At 41.2% G+C, this 18,495-nt stretch overlaps 2 protein-coding genes across 2 annotated transcripts in view; one reads left to right on the forward strand and one right to left on the reverse strand.

The window, feature by feature from the left end:
* SHC3 (SHC adaptor protein 3) overlaps window positions 1-817 on the forward strand; it is a 59,060-nt gene extending 58,243 nt beyond the window's left edge. Inside the window, exon 12 of the mRNA XM_009281639.1 lies at window positions 689-817. Within this exon, the coding sequence (XP_009279914.1) occupies window positions 689-817 (129 nt within the window). The remainder of the gene's footprint in view (window positions 1-688) is intronic.
* An 11,040-nt stretch (window positions 818-11,857) lies between these two features.
* On the reverse strand, window positions 11,858-13,003 carry S1PR3 (sphingosine-1-phosphate receptor 3). The gene has a single exon (XM_009281651.1). It carries the CDS (start codon window positions 13,001-13,003, stop codon window positions 11,858-11,860), a length of 1,146 nt encoding a protein of 381 aa, XP_009279926.1.
* Between the last annotated feature and the right edge of the window lie 5,492 nt (window positions 13,004-18,495).

Consider the following 18,495-nt stretch of genomic DNA (forward strand, 5'->3'; position numbering starts at 1 on the left):
TGTTTCACCTTGCAATATCAGTTTCCTCCTGCCATGGGTGTAATAATTTACTTAGCAGGATGCCGGTGCAGGGGGCTGGTAAATGGGTTAGAAAAATTACGTTCCCTGCCCTGAAGTGTTTCGGTTTCAAAGGCACAGGTGTGTACCGTGCAGCGTGGGGCAAACCCAAGCCAAGCACACGTGGTGGCTGGATCGCTTTCGGGGAAGGGAATTTTCCAGGCCCTGAAGAAGGTCTTTGCTAAGGGAAGCACAAAGATGCTGAGGCGCATGGAGAAGAGTTGCGTTCTGGCATCTCTGGAGGGACAGATCTTTCTAATGAAAAAGGTGAAAGCACTTAAAAGAAGCAGGTGGTCTCTAGAAGAAGAAAATTTGATCTAAAAATCTGACTTACAGTGAAACAAAATGTTGTATAGAAAGTTTTCAAGCAGACCTATTCAGAAAGAGTAATAGTAGTAGACTGGCCCATAGGTAGCATGCAAAATATCTGTTTGGAGAGAATAGAGGGAGTAAGAGACAAAACAGAAGCAAAACTCCAGAAATGCCAGATTTCCACTGATTTTGATGGGAGATGGATGAGTCTCTAAAACATGATTAATTGTGTCATTTTATTCTTAGAGAATTTTAGTGCGAAGTTAAGGGGAAAAGTATTTTGCTCTTTAATCTATCTTTTTGCATCATTTTTCTGAAGGTTCGTACAAAAGATCGTGTCTTTGACAGCATAAGTCATCTCATCAATCATCATCTCGAGAATAATCTGCCAATAGTTTCTTCTGGGAGTGAACTCTGCCTGCAGCAGCCTGCTGAGAGGAAACACTGACTCCAGATAACTATTTTAGTTTTTGTAATTTGCAAGCTATAACTGGTGGAAATTGCAGATCTGAAAAACCATGTAGATTAAAAAAAAAATGCATAATCACATATATTTCACCAGTATGTTTTCTTTAGGTTTAAGAAGCCCTATTTCACACAGTACACTTGAAAATTCTCAATGCTTTATGTAGACATGAAGTCACAGCAGAAGGCTTTCTTAAAAAGTAATTTCAATAAAATTGTTCAGATTCTCTAATGTGAATATTGATAGTGTATATATACACATTATATATATAAATACAGTATATATTTATATTTTTCAAGTCAGTCTGTTGATGGTATAGAACCATCTTCTGTGCCATGTGTTTTTACCAGAAGAAAAATGCCAATTGTGATTGTTCAGATAAAAATAGAATTCAGCAGTCTCAATTTCTTGAGAAAATGAATATTGGGAATCTTATTTCTGATTTTACCTAAGAAGCACAACTATGGGGATTACAGGTGGATTACGCTGGTTAACCATGGAAGGTGTCTGAATTCAGCAACTAGTATTCCAACTCGGAAATTTAGCATAAAATGATTTTTAAAAGTGTTATTTAGTGTCACTGATATCAAAAGCATTTTATCTTTCTGATGTCAAGTTTGAATTCTTATATGAAGCTACTCAAAACATTTGTATCTTGCTTTAACAATGATTTGGTGTGATCTCTCTGTGTACAAGGTGTGTGTATTTGATTTTTCTAACAATAATATAACAATATTCTGTAACTTTAATTTATTAATTTGAGTGCTAAGGTTATTTATAAGTAGTTCTCTGCTTATAGTGAAGATCTAGGTGTCCTTGATTACCAGCCTTCAATGAGATGATACATACCAATTAGGCAAGTTCAAATAACTTGTGTTTAATAGGTTTAATGCAAAATGTACACGGCTGGTCAAAGACATCTCTGGAAAATCTTTTCTTCTTATAAACAGTGAAAACTATCATGACTCAGTGGTCAGTTTTGCAAATGATATAATTTGCATTTACCTACCAAAGGAACTTGACTTTGGCCTTCAGCCAGTGATAGGTATTGCAAATATACTGCTTTTTTCTCAATATCAAGTTGAAAAATACACATACACTGAAGATGCATTTCTGGCAGAAATGTCCTTGGCTTTTGATACTGGGAAATATTTTAAGGAAGGTTTGTACTATTCAAATGCAAGCACTATATGAACTTATTTTCCTGTTTTATGAAGCTTATCAAGAGCCAAATTCAATAGACACAGTTCCTGTAAAGACAAAGTTTGTGCCAGAGTCAGGATTTAGCCTTCAGCGTTCCAAGGTCTTCTCTAGCACCAGTATCTCAAAGCAAATCTTTAGACTTGATTCATACAGGCCACGACTCAGCAGGGTAAGTCTAGGTTAAGCACCTGCCTACCCTGAAGTAGTCAATACTTAAATCTACTTAAAATTAGACTTGGTTTTAAGAATTTGCTAAGTTTAAAAAGTTGTCAAATTACAACCAAACTGACTGAAGGATTCACTTAGAATCCATTCAGGTAGGATTATTATATTAAAATTCTGAAATAATTTTCTTGTACCTTCTGCTTTGAAATATGGTGAAGTTGCCACTTGGGAAGTTTGGTTTTGGTTGATCTCAAGAATGGAAATGATTGAGGCACCTAAGACTAATCATGTGATCTGTGCAATAAAAATACACTTGATTCTGTAATCAAGACATTCAGAAGCCAAACTAAGATATTAGTGAACCAAATGCTTCTGGTTAATTTTATTGCAGATAGTTGTTAATTGATATTTTTAGGTCTGGGTGGGAGCTCAGAGCAAAGAAAAGAAATTAAATGCTGCATTGCAACCCAAATTAGTATGGCACTGAGGTTAGTGGAATTCTTAAAATTTGGGTTGTCCTTTTACCAGGTTGGAAATTGCAAGGGAAGGTGAGGACTTTTTATACCCCAAAGCAGTATCCATCAAAATGACTTTATTTAAGAGCATCCATGTCTCACCATGTTCCAGTTTGAAGTATCTCAGTTGCCACCTTTTTTGTCATATATAACACTTGTCATTCTGTGCTCCCTCATCCCTACAGCCATGTCCTGGAAAGTTTTTAGTGTGATATCACTAATTACAAAGGAAGGCCTCTTTTGTCCTTCAAATGTTGTATATCACTTCAGTAAGAGCCAGGTGCCTAACTCCCTTAGGTGCCTTCAAAAATCCCACCTGCTGCCTATGTTTGTTTTAGATTCCTCAATAATCTGTCGGTGTATGCCTGGAAAAATGTGGCAAGATATGGGTGTATGAATGAAGGCACTAAACATACCCTGAAATAAGCATCTAAAATTTTTTACCATTGTCCTAGCTGTAGCTTTAATAACTTAGCAGCCGCTTAGCTGCATGTTTTGGAAATTAAAGCAGGTGGCAAGGAGACACAAAATGAAACATCTTGACAGAAATATTAAATTCCCCAGACTACATTTCACAAACTCTGCCTCCAGGAAAATGTGGCTATTTTAAGCTGCTCTGTCAGCACAGCCAATTTGCCCAGCTCAGCATGCCCATTGGTGATGCAAAGGTTGATCAGATGCAGTTTGGCCCTAGGTAGTGGTAGCGCCTTTGGGCTGCGACAGTGTCCTGCTGCCGCAATGGGCCAGGAGATCCTGTCTGGCCAGGTGTGATGATCCAGAGGCTTTTCTAAGTCACTGGGAACCAAATGATCTCAAAGCTGTCCAGAAGGAAGGGCACTTGGGCCAATCAATGCTTCTATTGTGGATCCTGCCATTGCTTTTTGTCACTGTCACTCCGGTAGATTTGGCTTTCCTCTATATGAAAATGATGTAAAAACCGTATAGCCATTTGGATAGCAGTTCCAAACCTCTTGTTGTTGTTAGAGTCAAAGACCATTTTACACTGAGCTCAACAAGAGCGAATTGAACCTGCTAGAGAGGCAGGGCTCATTTCTGTGAGGAGCCAACACTGCCAGCAATTTAAGAGATGTAGAAGTTATGAGATGGGCTCAAATGCTGTGTGATTGGCTGAAAACCAGGCAGCTGACAGCACAATGATTTGAGCCTTTTAATGTTTGCCTTCGGTTTTGAGTCCCCCCACCATTTGTTTTTATTCTCCTTGATGCAATCCCAAGGGCTAGACACTTGCTGGTGGTAATTCAGGACCATAACTTCAAGAACTGGGGTTTTACTGAAAGAACAAATTTACTAGACTCAATAGAAATCACTGAGATTAGACAATATTATGGTATCCTTTGATATTTTCCTAGGGGATAGCTAAGAAGTCAGAACTGAAACTCTAAATATCCTGCAAGACTGTCTACATTGATTTTGAGTTCTATCTTCTTACCAGTTTTGATTCCAGTTGTGTTGTTACTATGTGAATTATGTGCAATGAAAATGCATTTGATTCCTTTAAACAACTTTCAAAAGTGAACCAAATGGTTCTGATTCATTTTATTGCAGATCTAGAGTCATTATTAGGATAATAAAATTTTCCAGTGAGGCTGGCAGTGACAGATTGGACATTGAGGTATAGTCATGTTCCCAAACTTTCAGTTATTTCAGATGCTTCAGACGCAATGAAACCTCAAAGATAGAAAAAGTGATTTGAAAACTGAATTACCTTCTGACTTCAATGGGAGTTTACTCAGTGTGAGGATTCCCACGTTCCCTTCCCTAATGCAAGAAGAGGATGTTCAAATTGGCCATGCCTGCGTGGAGACCATAGGAGAAGGTGCAATTTCCATGGCTTACTGCCTGCCTCCCTGCCCACGGCTTTGCACACACGGTGAGGATACAAGGTTATACAGCAGCTTCCCTCCACTTCACATCCTACAGGGTTCACAATGGGAGGTAACACTGGTTCTGCCAGAAACCCCTCTGCCACACATGTTCAATACAAGCTTGAACAAGGGACATAGTCCTGGGACAAGGATTTCAGTGCAAAATGTGCACTGTCACCGGAAGAAAACGTTTACTAACAATCTGGTAAATGTCACCTGCCAGCACTAAATTTTCTATATCCTGGGTCCATTCTTTTTCTCCTCTGTGGAATAATATGCTCACATTTCTTATCATCATGGTTCCCAGGCATAAAGCTGTGCAGTTAGATGAGGAGAATTTATAAAATTTATACCACAGTGCAATTGCTGCTGGCACATCAAGTGCCAGATGCCAGCTACAATGTATTCATAATAGAATTGATGCATATTTAGATATTTGCAAGTAGCAAATGCTTCATTTGAAAACTAGCAGAGTTTTGCAGCTTCCAGGAAATTTACAGCTCTAAAGGGGAAATTTGGAACTTGTGAATGTTCTGACAACAGGTTACAAATCCTGCTTTCAAGCCTTTGTTCTTAGCATCCAATGTCTATCTGAAGTAAGTGGCGGAAGCAAGAATTTATATTAAGTAAACCATATTTGCATAAACAAAGTCTAAGCTGAAGTAACAGACACACTTCCCTTTTTATCTTCCAGACATTTTCAAAATATGTCTGCATAAAATCCAAATTCACATTTACCGTAGTGTCAAAAATAGGTTGATTTGCATGGTCTTTTTGCCCAAACCTAGGGTTGTACTCTCCACAAACCTATGCTTGCTCAAAGCTGTCAGGACATGGGCAAATTCCCACTAAAAGCTCTGTGCTCAGCTGTACTTACTCTACTCACTCGCACACAGTGTCTGTGGACCTTGCTCACATCTGCATTTGATGCAGCTGGAATGAGGGCAGGCCTGTGGAAAAGATAACACGGCAATACAATTTGCCTGCAGTTAACCAGAGGCGTGGATAGGGAGTGAAAAGCTGTCTTGGGAGCTTTTTTTAGGGATAAGAAATGTGAAGCCTGGTAACGCAAGCCAAAAGGCATATAAGCCACGAATGAGAACAGAGAGTCACCAAATTATAAACATGCTAACTGGTTGATAGGGTTAAAGCAGAACCTCTGGGGAGGGGAACTGCAAAATACTTAGGCAATGCCTACATCTCATCTCTTTTTGAGACATTTGTGTTCATAAGCCCTGATCTGTTCCTCTGCATCCTTCATCATAAGCACCTTGTATGGCTTCCACTGAGAAAAAGCAGGGCTTTTTTTTTTTTTTTTTTTTTTTTTCTGGCTCAGTAAGGGGGAGAAGATTTCAGAGAGCTACACATCTAGCAAAAGCATCATATAGGGGAAAAGCTAAATAAAGAGTGTTTAAACCTTGTTTGACACAGAACAGGCTGTGGAAACCAAAGGAAGAAAGAAGTTAAAGCTGGGTGAATCATTCTGCTACCCCACTTTGTAAGAGACAGCACAGTAAGGGGGAGAAGATTTCAGAGCTACACATTTCTAGCAAAAGCATCATATAGGGGAAAAGCTAAATAAAGAGTGTTTAAACCTTGTTTGACAACAGAACAGGCTGTGGAAACCAAAGGAAGAAAGAAGTTAAAGCTGGGTGACTCATTCTGCTACCCCACTTTGTAAGAGACAGCACGGATGACTCAGAAAAGCAAGGTAGCCTCAGATTTTGAGATTAAGACGCAGATCTACACTTTATGTAGCTATCATGAAGGACAAATAACATACAGGTCAAATGACAGCTTTTTCCAGCAGTCCTCCTTTTTGTTCTGTGAGGCAAAACCCACCAAACACACCCAGGCAAATATTCATTCAAAATAAGTGAAATTTTTTGTTAAATGAAGAATGTAAAGATTATGATCGGTATATATTTGTGTCCTTTGTGGCTGGATTGGTGTGATAACTGCTTCTCAGTAAAGTCCTGCAGAGTTAAACCTCAAAAGAAGCCAGGTTTCTTCTTCTGAGGTAAATGTTTTTCTTTGCATTATGTGGGCAGCAACAACAAAACAAAAAAGTGAATATTTTGCTGTAAAAGGGAGTTTGACTGTACATTTGTTATTTATTAATATTTATTACTTTTAGAAACATTTTTATCTGAGAATTGCAGGAAAAATAATGTATGTGGAAATATTGTGATCATTTATATTCCCAACGACTTTTGTGAATCTCAAGTTTTTGCCTGTCCGCTGATTGTGGTATTCTGGTTATAGAGGCAAATTTTGTCTCTGAGGAAGTCCTTGAGCAACAGAATTTGGAATATAAGTGTCATGCAACTGTTTTCTGATTATTCAGTTTGTATATGATTAACCAAAGTAATAAAATAATGAGCACTACTATCAAATCGAAATGCATGTAAAGTGGGCTTGAGTCTGTTCTCCTATGCCCAGGTTCCCTAATGGCCTAATTTGTTGTTTGGGTTTTTTTTTAATTTACCTGAAGGAATAAAATGGGCATTCCTTGTAGCAGAATAAATGAAATTTTACAGGGTTTACCTGGATATTGAATAAGTCAAGGAACTACTCATCTCAGTAGAAACAGGGATGAAAAATGTCAGAGGACCAAATGGCACGTGAGGAGTTTGACCTCAGACACACTGACTTTATACCAGAGGAGCTCCGTGTACTTTGACAGAGGCAACATTGATTTCCACGAGTTCATTTTTGACAAATACCGTTTTTACAATGCAAGTAATTGCTCATACAGGCCCTCTTTCTGGGCCAGATGATGCCCTCTCCTGAAAAGGTAACTTTCCTGCTTGGCACACTGAATAGGTGAGGGTAGCCAAGGGTAGCCAACTTCATGGTCGTTCCATGGAGAGTGACTGCAAGGACAAGGTCCATGCAAGAGCAGCTATTTAGTGTACCGTGGAGAGGAGAAAGGCTCCATGTCAGAAGGAAGCTTAGCTGGGCTGATGTTTCCCAAATTCTCTTCCTCCACTGCCCAAGTGTCTCCTTGCAAAGGCCCTTCCCTCTTACCCACTTGGAGAAAAGCTGAGCCCGGAGATGCCCTGGGAAGTTATGTTGTTCTTGGGGAGAAGAAATGCAGCTCTGAAGGCAGCATGGGCACCAGCACGCCTCTGCATGTCTCTGGACCACTTCAGGTGCCATGAGGCCTCAGGCCTCTGCACGGTGCCTCCGGACCACTTCAGGTGCCATGAGGCCTCAGGGCTGCGGCAAGCCTCATGGCTCAATGGTGGCCATGCAGAAACCCCTGATCACTGCTGCCGTGCCTGCCCCCCATGATTTTTGCCATGAGAAGGGAGCGTCCCCAGGCCTGGGGCTGCCGTGGGGTCCACAGCTCCCAGAAAAGGCAAGGGGCCGAGCTGTGCCCTTGGTTGTGTTAGTGGATTAAATGGCAGTACCCAGGGTGGACGCCAGCACAGCTCTGCTCAGCAGGGGTGGACCGGCTGCTCTCAGGATCCCAGCTGTTTGGCACCTGGCACTTTCCACACGGGTGTGTTTTCCATTTCCTTACTAGAGCAGTTGGAAATGGCAAACTTTGTAGGCAGCGCGACACCCCTATTACAGTTGCTCCTTGTAAAATGTGCCTTTCCAAGTCAGCAGCCATGTGCAGTGCTGCCGGAGCAGCCAGCCCTCTGAGCAGGAGAGCCAAGGGACTGAGTCTTGGGTCTTGGACCGAGTCTTGGAAAGCAGGAGGAAAGCCTTCCTCCACCTCCGGGAGTGGTGGAGGCAGATCCTACCACCTTTGGCTGCACAGCGTTCCCACAGGTACTGCTTTCAGGCACGACACCCAGAATTTAAATGCATGTTTTCCACAGAAGGCCAGAACCTTTTTTACAATTCTTTGAAAAATGACTGCTACACAGCTTCAGTTCAAAGGTTTGAGATTTAATTAAAAGTTTTCAATACGTTTGTGGTACCTAATGAGTTGACAACACTCTGTAAGACAGTTGGCAATAAAAGACTCTTGGAAAGCATCTTGTGAAAGCTTTTTTTCTCCTTAGGTGGTTTGATTTGCATTTCTTTTGTAATCCAGAACCAAAATAAATATTCCAATTCGTTAAATAATATGAATGAAATGTTAGTCTCCTTTGTAGCTTTTGCTCCATGTAAAACCAACTGGGAAAGGGAGACCTGATTCAGTTTCTGGTATGCTCAAATCAGCCTAGATGATAAAAAGCTTGGATTCTGGGATGTATTTTAAGGGATTTTCTAATATTTTAGGGTGAAAGAAGCTATTCTCCATCTTTTTCCAGATTCAAGAATAGGACATCTTCTTGGTTGTTTATGGTCCACTGCTAAGCCCTTGACTTGTCCTACTTTAAAATTTTGCTCTGAAATCTTCCAGAATCTGTGCTTTACCTAATACGTCCCAGTGAGATGTACCCACTGAAGACTGTATCCACAATAGTTTTTTTCTCTTCATAGAATCATAGAATCATAGAATAGTTTGGGTTGGAACGGACCTTTAAAGGTCATCTAGTCCAACCCCCCTGCCATGGGCGGGGACATCTTCAACTAGATCAGGTTGCTCAGAGCCGCGTCCAACCTGACCGCTTCAGCCCTAAGTACTTTGTAAATTATATTATCAGTGTTACACGTGAACCTATGAATCTTAGGAGCCTGCTTCAAGTACAGCAGGGTAGTGAACTAACAAAATATCCCCACAGCTCCAAAATAAGAGAAGGAAATCAAAGTAGAGTGAAAGGTTTTTGTACTGACAATCACATGGCCTCCAACAGCGGAGTTGCTTGCATTACTTGTACCTTGCAACAACTCTGACAATAGCTAAGGCTAGAATCCAGATGTTAAAACTCACTTTTATGTGCATGTTCTTGGACTTCGGCTATTAAAAATATCCATTTTTTTTCACCTAAATAGTGAGAATCATGTAACATCCTTGACAAGAGACTTCATGTGGGGTCAGCCACAATGTTTTTGCAAACCGTTGTGTTGCTAAGGCCTTTCTGCTCTACAATAGCAAGGAATGCTGCCACATGCCACCACCTCATAAACTAACATTTAGAAGAATACAAATATTTTAGCTGGCAGTTTTCAAAGACACAACTTCAGGGGAGAACTTCCACACTGGAAATACAGCCAAATAGCACTATAAGGTCTAAAAACCTAAGTGAGCCATGGCAATGCAATGTCACCAGCTCTATTTCTCACAAAGCTACAGAGCTGCTGACCCAGCCTGTATTTGCAGTTCATACAGTTATATCATGCTGAGCTTAGTTTAGCTTCCTCTTCTTCTCTAAGTGCACTGCTTTTCAACATTTTTGGTAGAAATTATTTCTGATTTACTACTCTCTTTCACAGTTATTCAAATACAGTTTTTCTTTGTTCTTACACTTTTCTAACAGCGTAGAACATTTACAGGCAGACTGTTAACTTGTAAAAGATAATCACAATGCAAACCTCTACATTTTAAAGGCTTTTGCTACACACATTACACAACTTATACACTGTACATACTTGGGAAGAGTCTAATGCTGCTGCTTTAAATGTTCAAGACCGGAGTAAGGTTAAGGATGAGCTCTTTCCGGCTGTGTATTAAAAAAGTCTCAAATAGTTCTGACTGTGCATAAGGCAAGGCATGGTTTGAGACATTAAACACAAATCTCTGAAAGAGCCCAATAAAGTCAGATGTTTACATTCCTACTGAAAGACAACGGGAACTAATCTCAGAATTTCCCATCAACCTCCACTGAAGCCTCCAGCCATAAAGTACTATTGATGGAAGTACCATGGGCCACTTCCATGGGGACTTGAAACCAGATGTTTATGAAGTCTTAACTGCTCTAGGTCTCAGGGGATCCCTCTGATGCTGAACACCATCCTGTACTGAGGCTGGTAAGGCAGCGATGAACCATAAAGTTGTTTTCATACAGGTTTCTCTGGAACAGCCTCTCAAAGGAGTAGGTCTGGGGCTCCAGGAAAGTTGGAAGGTCTTCCAAACTAAACAGGCCTTCATTCCAAATCCAAGGCAGGGTCAGGTATAAATGGAGATATGCCCTTCAGCATGATCCTGTTGTACCGCATCTTCCTTCTTGTATCTGCAAAGGTGCCTGGAGACGGTAGGAGTGTAGGGTCCCATTGCCAGAAAATGGGATCTTGTCCCACTGGCTGGACTTCTTCCCAGGGAGAATTTCTAACACAATCCTATGCTGTGGTTAAGTGCCTGGAGAGAAAAGAAGGAACTCCATAGGGACCCATTTGTGGTTCATTGCTTTCTGAAATTGTATGTCTCTTTCAGAACTGAAGAATCTCAGCTTAGGTAGTGCATTCACAATGTACACAGGTTTACATAGGTTTGACATACATTTTTAAATACATTGGAAATAGTAAGTAAAAATATATGCATTGAAACAGTACATACACTTGATACACGTGTATTGTTGGGTCATATTTTAACTACTTTAAATAGTAATTAAACATATATAGACCCTTCTCAATGTTTGTTTACTACTGCTTGTTTAAAATAAGTTGTGAAATGTCACAGTGACAACTGTCATGTTGTCTTTCACTAAACATGAAAAGTTTGAATAACAGTGGAAAAAATAAAAATACTGCATTGATATGACATGTTAAAGTTTCTGTCAGTTAAAAGCTACTACTTCATATATTTTCAAATATCCCCATTGAAAGACATCTATCTACTTGTATAATTTGTCACCTTACACTGTATACTGCAATACAATGTTTAGCACATTGTAAACTTTTACCAAACAACAACTTTTTAATAAGGAATTGTACAAATATACAGCTATTTATACCACATACATATAAGGCCATTAACATAACAGCAAGATACATATAGAGAACTATAATCACCAACATACGTAACGAGCTTTTCTCCCAGTCGGCAATAATCGGGCTCGTTTTCCAATCGTCAGCAGTGTTTAGTGAACGCTGAAGTTTCTAACAGGTTTTCTTGATGTCTTGCAAAATCAGGCAGTGCCAAATGCAGCCTCATCATGCAATGCCATCATGGTGCACAGTGTCATTAGATGTGCACGGACTCTGTCCTGGCTGTTGGGTAGCATGAAAGGTTTTTTTCTGAATCAGGTGTGCTACTGAATGAACGCCCAAAGCAAATGATTGTTGATAAGTAAGTCCTCAAAGTTAAATAAGTGGTTAGTGTTTTCCCCTGTGACTTAAGTGCATGAATGCTTAAACCACACTTGTAGTTTAAATCTAAAAGCCACAGAAAGGTACTTGTCTTGAGAAGTCCTTTACTTACAGAAGTTTCCGTTGTGAAAGGAAGATTCATTTTTCTCAGCGATACACGAGGGAACATTCATCGGGGGGAAATCTTCCTTTGGCTTCTGGGTATTGCTGCTGCTGGATTTACTTCGACTGTGATCTGGTGTGGGCTGAATAGGCAAAGATCTGGCCACCTTGGATTTCACCAGGCAGCCACAAACAAGGCGAAAGAAAGCCCGACGCATTTCCTTACTGGCCAGAGTGTAGATGATGGGGTTCATTGCAGAATTGATGACCGCCAGAGCAATAAACCAGTTGGCTTTGTACAAGATAGAGCACTCCTTGACTCTGCAGGCCACGTCAATGAGGAACAAGATGAACAGCGGAGACCAACAGGCAATGAAGACACTAACAACGATCACAACAGTCCTAAGAAGTGCCATGGACCGCTCCGAGTTATTGTGGTTAGTGACATTACGACTGCTGGACTTTACCAGGATGTAGATACGGGCATAAAGGATGACAATGGCAACCAAAATGGCTATGAAGATACTAATGCAGAACACAACATACTTCTTGGAGTATAGAGGCAAAATTGTTGAGCAATCTGGTAAGTTGTTTATACAGTTCCAGCCGAGGATGGGTAAGGCACCCAAGGAAATCGAAATAAGCCAGCACGTACCAATGAGAAGGAACACTCTGTATTTTTTATTTGCATCGTAAGGCCTCATTTTAATCATGGTCAAATGCCGCTCAATAGCTATTGCTAGTAAGCTGAAAGTGGAGGCTCCCAGGGCAACAAACATACTGCCTTCCCTAATGAACCAGATTGTGGAGGACAAGCTTAGAGTTTTCTTCCCAGACATAAGAATGTTTACTTTGTAAACAATCCCAGCTAAAAGATCACAGAGAGCTAGATTGCCAATAAAAAAGTACATGCGGTTGTGAAATTTATTGTTTTTCCATATGGCAATCAACACCATCAAGTTTTCCAGGACTATGAAACTACATAGGATCAGAAATGCAATAGCGGGCAGGTCTATGTTATCAGTTGCCTTTTCCCTTAAAATAAGCTTTCCTGTGTAATTATAATGCAGTACGATCAGAGAGTCCATCTCTTCATTTCCTTGAGGGCCGACAGGAGCATCAGGTGGCACGGTAACTGCTGCCATCATTTGTTCGCCGATGCTGGACTTTTCTTCTTTAGTATCACGAGAATTTAGTTCCGATAATTTTCCACAAGAGGGAGATCAAGCTATGTTCCTCCAAGCACTCCTCTGGGCAGGTGGTGGGTATCCCCAGCTCCAGCAAGCCTCGCATATTAATTCGGGAGAATGGCTCACAAACCAGGCTCTGAAAATAAAAACAACAAATGCAACATAAATCTCACTGTCTTCCCATGTCACCCACGGCCCATGCAGGTGCTCAAGCTGCACCATACACCCAGGAGCTGAGAGGGACGCTGACTATGAGGGGGCACCAGGGTCTAGCATTGCTGCATGCTTATCAAGGTAGCTGTGGGCAAGCCGTCAGTCATGCTCTGCACAGATGCAGCTGTGTTGCGGAAATACGAGGGCGATGTGGGGAACTGCTCATAGGTGTTTCCCCCTACAAAATTTTCATGCTGAAAAAAATGCGGAGGAGCAGTGAGAAGGATTAGCAAACGGTCCCAGCAAGCCCCAGTGTGCACAGCAGCTGGCTCACTCCTTCTCAAAAAGTGTATGTGGCGCTACCAAAACACCACCCAACCATCGCTGCCTGAGCAGCAGCAGGGCAAAATTGCTGCTTTCTAAGCTTGCCCCTGTTCCCCATGCAGACCTAAGATAGCAAAGAGCCTGAGAAAGCTGGTGTCAAGTCTTGATGCCAGCATGTGTGTTGCCAATGCCTAAAATAACTTCCCACCCTTAAGGGTACACAATTATGCTATTTACCATTAAGGACATGCTCTGAAAGCCAGTCATCATAAAACCAATCCTACTTCCCATTCAAATTAGTTGGATTTCTGCTACCCTTTTTAAAATCAATATAGCAAGTCACATCTTTGTAAGTATTGCTTTTCTTTATAGTTTACTTTATTTTTTTTTCCTTTGCATGTGTATACAAGACATACATTTAATGTTGTCGGGTTTTTTTAAAACAAAAAATAGTTATACCAACTTCAGTTGTCCTTCTCAATTTACTTCTGTTTTTCTTTAAGTTATGACTTGGATTATCTGCAACATTTTTCCATGGACTTTGATAGGTTGCATTTTTGCAGCAGTTCCTCCTAGCTGTCTTTTTTTCCATTGCCATATATAAATATTGAAAGACATCTGCACAGCTTTGTAAAAATATCGGAAGATGTCAGAAACACTTACTGTTTTACCAGAAATGTTACAGTTTAGTTGCTGCATACTCCAATGAGAATCAGTGCTCATGCCCCGAACGTAGGTATTGAGGGTGAACAGATAGCCAATTTTTCAGCTTGGTAACCAAACCAGGATGGGGATGAGGAGAGAACTGGTTCCATCTGAACCAAATTTGCAAAGATTTACTTTTTTTCTGGGAAAGGTAAGAAAATAAAAAGCTGTGCTGGATGGGAGGACACTTTCCATTGGCCCAAAATGAAATAGCTTAGTTTAGGGAACTCTTTAAGAGCTAGAGCTCCTGACCTTACCATTTATTTACACAAGGGTCACGAGCATTTCCCAAACACATGAAATACACTTTCAAAGAATGGGTATCAAGGGAAGACATTGAGATCTCAACCTCTGCTAGAGACCAGCACGCTAACAGTTTTCAACCTGCAGCCTGTACATCCCAATGAATATCTGATTTACTCTGGGTAATAGAGTAGGTTTACCGTCAATAGGCTTAGGTTTTATATAGAAGTGTCTGTACTTTCATTGGAAAATAGCATCTTCCAGTACTTAAAGGGGGCCTACAGGAAAGATGGGGAGGGGCTCTTTATCAGGGAGTGTAGTAATAGGATGAGGGGTAACGGTTTTAAACTGAAAGAGGGTAGATTTAGATTAGATATTAGGAAGAAACTCTTTACTGTGAGGGCGGTGAGGCACTGGAACAGGTTGCCCAGAGAAGTTGCGGATGCCCCCTCCCTGGAAGAGTTCAAGGCCAGGCTGGATGGGGCTTTGAGCAACCTGGTCTAGTGCAAGGTGTCCCTGCCCATGGCAGGGGGCTTGGAACTAGATGATCTTTAAGGTCCCTTCCAACCCAAACCATTCTATGATTCTATACACAAGTTACTTAAGATCACAAAAACATGTAAGCCACTGCTGTTCCAGCACTCTGTTTTGGGCACTTGAAAAATGGGAGATGTGTTTTCAAGTGCCTTCTGGAAGAGGAGAGAAGCAAACCACATCCCAGATTAATGTAAAGGGATTTAAAGGATGACCCACACCCTATTTTCCCACCCTCCCTTTTCCCTGGTTCCCTCCTTCAGAAAAGAAGTAATCTGACAAAAGCGTACAGTGAATTGACTTGAATTCTTAGTACATTCAGGATGTTTTTAAATTATTTTCTGAGAAAATAATTTACTATTTACCCCGTTGTTATTATTATTATTTCCCCATTCTAGTTCTTAGGTCCAAACTACTTTGGTGAAGAGACCCTCTGGGAGAGACATATTATCCAAGAAACACAGTTATTGCTTGGTGTCCTTGGTCTTTTTTACTTTGAAGATGACAGCAACCATCTCATTCATTTCCCAAGAGCAGAATTGGGCCTTCGAGTTGTTGACCTCTTTTCTGAAGCGTGGTAACAGTGAACAGAACAACTTCACCTCAGCTAAGGTTCAATCTAATTGTAATTCAGTTACAATATGCACACTGTAATCACAGAAACTATCACAATCTTTCATTGTATTGGCTTATAACAAAATGCCACTGTGTCCATATGAATTGCAAGTGCTTTCCACTGTAAAATAAACAATTACATTTGACTAGAAAAGTATTTGTTAATGATAGCTCAACTAGCAATACTCACCAGACTGGCTGATGGCTGCCTGAGAGAATCATATTCATATCATTTATCAGCACCACATCCAACAAAATAAATCTTTCTGTAAGTCTTTTCCAAACAGAGTTATCATACTGGTCTAACAAAGGACAAATATATTTCTTTCTGTGAAGAAAATTATATGCCAGACTTAGGACTTTATCAGCCACAACTCAGCAGCTGTAAACTGTCATGACTCTACTAAAGGCAATGGTGCTATACCAGTTCCCCTGGCTGAAGGCATGGACGATGCACTCAATCAGCAGAAATCATACAGGGTCTCTTCCATTGTTTGTAATTACTTCTTTTAAAATTATTACAGCAAACTTAGTACCACAAAAATAAATCTTTGCCTCTCACAGGCTAGTGGCAAGGCAATGGAGGCTGTAACATTATTATTTGCCAGGACTCTCAGGGAATGAATATCACTCACAAGCCACTTGAAAGTTAATATAAATAATAATGTAATAAATTAAAATTTATTCTCTTCTGGCAGCAACATTTCCAGGTAATATCGTTCAGCCATACTACTTTTTTGTTTTCCTCCTGCTTTGTAGCCAGTAACTCAGAAAGCACATTCATTTTTTAACAGTTAGAAAAATTAAAGTTGGTTGTATATTATAATAACAAGACAGCAGCAGCCAGGTCTAGGATATCTGTGACACTGCTTCCTGACAGCTCTACAACTTACTCCTCAAAACATCTTTGTCCCAGTCACATAAAGAGGACTAGCCACTAGCTGCAAAGTATGGACCTCAGCTTGAAGTTAATATTAATAATAAAAAGGACCTGAAGAGCCTGTCTGTGGCATGTTGCGTGTTGAGCATTGCCTTGGTTAGGTACCTCAATACCCTGAGCTCTTGATACCCCTGGAAATCAGTTTTATTCCCTCTAAAGCAAACCAGAGGATCCCTATCGCTGCACCACCAGGTACCACTAGAAAGATAAACCTATTGGCAGTGCAGGGGCAATCTGGCTATACTTTCTCATGGATGTGATGGCCAAAACAGTGTTTGCTAAATTACTAAAATAATGGCAGCGGTACAATGTCAAGAACCACAGTCATGTGGAGGACAATTCAGCCGTCTCCTTCAGCTATTTGGCTGACCTTTGTCCTCCCTGCTCCAAGGACAGAGGGAGCAGCTGGGGTCAGCAGCGAGCACCATCATTTGCCCCTCCTGGGAAACCTCCCTGCCCACCACCGTGCTTTGGGGTTTCCACAGCAGTTAGTGTGCTCTCCTGCAGAGGTCAAGGATCCTAGTAGGGTCGAGCACCCTTCCAGGTTGGAGCAGGGGCTCTCCACCATGGCTCATGTTGCTAGGGTCTACCAGGGTCTGTATGGTCCCTGTGACACATGTGCCATGAAAAGGGCAGTGCTGTATGGTAGGCCACGACCCCTCAATCTGCCCTAAAGCCAGGCACACCTCCACTGCCCTCTCCAGCCCCACCACACAGTGGTACAGGCAGAGACTCAGGGTTGTCCCTCTCACTAGCTCCCCACAGATAACGCCCTGGGTAAGGCAGTTGGAGTCAACCTGCAATTTTCCTCTGGGAATGTGTAATTCCCAGTACCAGGATGCAACGGGGAACTGGTGATAATGGGGATGCCAAAGCCCTTCAGCAACCATGCCCAGTACATCTCCATTCTCTGCTCCCAGCGGGCGCTCTGGTAAGAGTCCCATGGGGAGCTGAGGGCTCTTACCATCTCATGAGTCACTGTGTACTTTACAGCTGGAAGAATAAGAAACTTCTGTTTTCAAAATAGTGAGCCAAACTGCTCTCAATTTTCATGATATCCTGAAGTCAAAGCAACAAGTGAGGACAAAGCACAAGTGAGAACAGGACTTAACTTTCCGCTACCTACTTTTGCCTACAGAAGAATATACGATGCTATGCGTTCAGTACGCTCATTGTAATTCAGCTGGAATTGTATTTTCTTGCCTTCCAAATATCCACGAACAGACTTGACCAAAGAGACCGGACCCCCCTTCACCACCACCACCACACACATTGCAGCTCTTCCTTCTCTTCCACACACAGCCATATGCTTTTGCCACTAATGACAATTTTAAGAAAGGCAAAGGGAAGTCAAGAATGTGTATCTGAAGCCAAACTTTTGTATATTTTATTTATTTTTAAAGCCTTTCCAGATGAAAAGTAAACGTGTAATTTATCAGGCACACCCTGGCTAGTGTTAAATTTAAGAACAGAAAAGGCTTTTGAGAACAGCAGCACATTTCAATACACATTTCCACTCTCAAATTAAGCTGTGCAGCACATTTCAATACACATTTCCACTCTCAAATTAAGCTGTGCTAGTTGCAAACGAAGTTTAGACAACAAACATCTGCTGCAGAACAATGTCTTGGACAACTCAAATAAACTTTAAAAAGATTTTTTTTTTTTTTGAAGTGAATGTGCTGGCAGTTTACAGCCTCAGAAAAGCCTTTAATAAATGGTTATTTTTCTTGGCCTCTGGATTTTAGACATCAGTTTGTATTTTGTAATTCCGAGTAGCACACATGCATATCTCACACAGGAGCTCCCGGCTGGTTTAATTCTTGCACGTTAAAGGAAGGCACATTTACTTCTTCCCCTTCACCGGCTCCCAGCGCTCCCGACCTACTCCCCCCCCCCCCCCCCCACCCCCCCCCCCCCTCACTCCCCTTTATCC

This window comes from Aptenodytes forsteri, unplaced genomic scaffold, assembly GCF_000699145.1.
Source record: "Aptenodytes forsteri isolate BGI_AS27 unplaced genomic scaffold, ASM69914v1 Scaffold220, whole genome shotgun sequence".
In the NCBI taxonomy this organism is placed as follows: Eukaryota; Metazoa; Chordata; class Aves; order Sphenisciformes; family Spheniscidae; genus Aptenodytes; species Aptenodytes forsteri.

Bases quoted from the DNA above. Each gene is read 5' to 3' on its own strand.
- S1PR3 (XM_009281651.1), bottom strand. From the start codon at position 13,003: ATGATGGCAGCAGTTACCGTGCCACCTGATGCTCCTGTCGGCCCTCAA.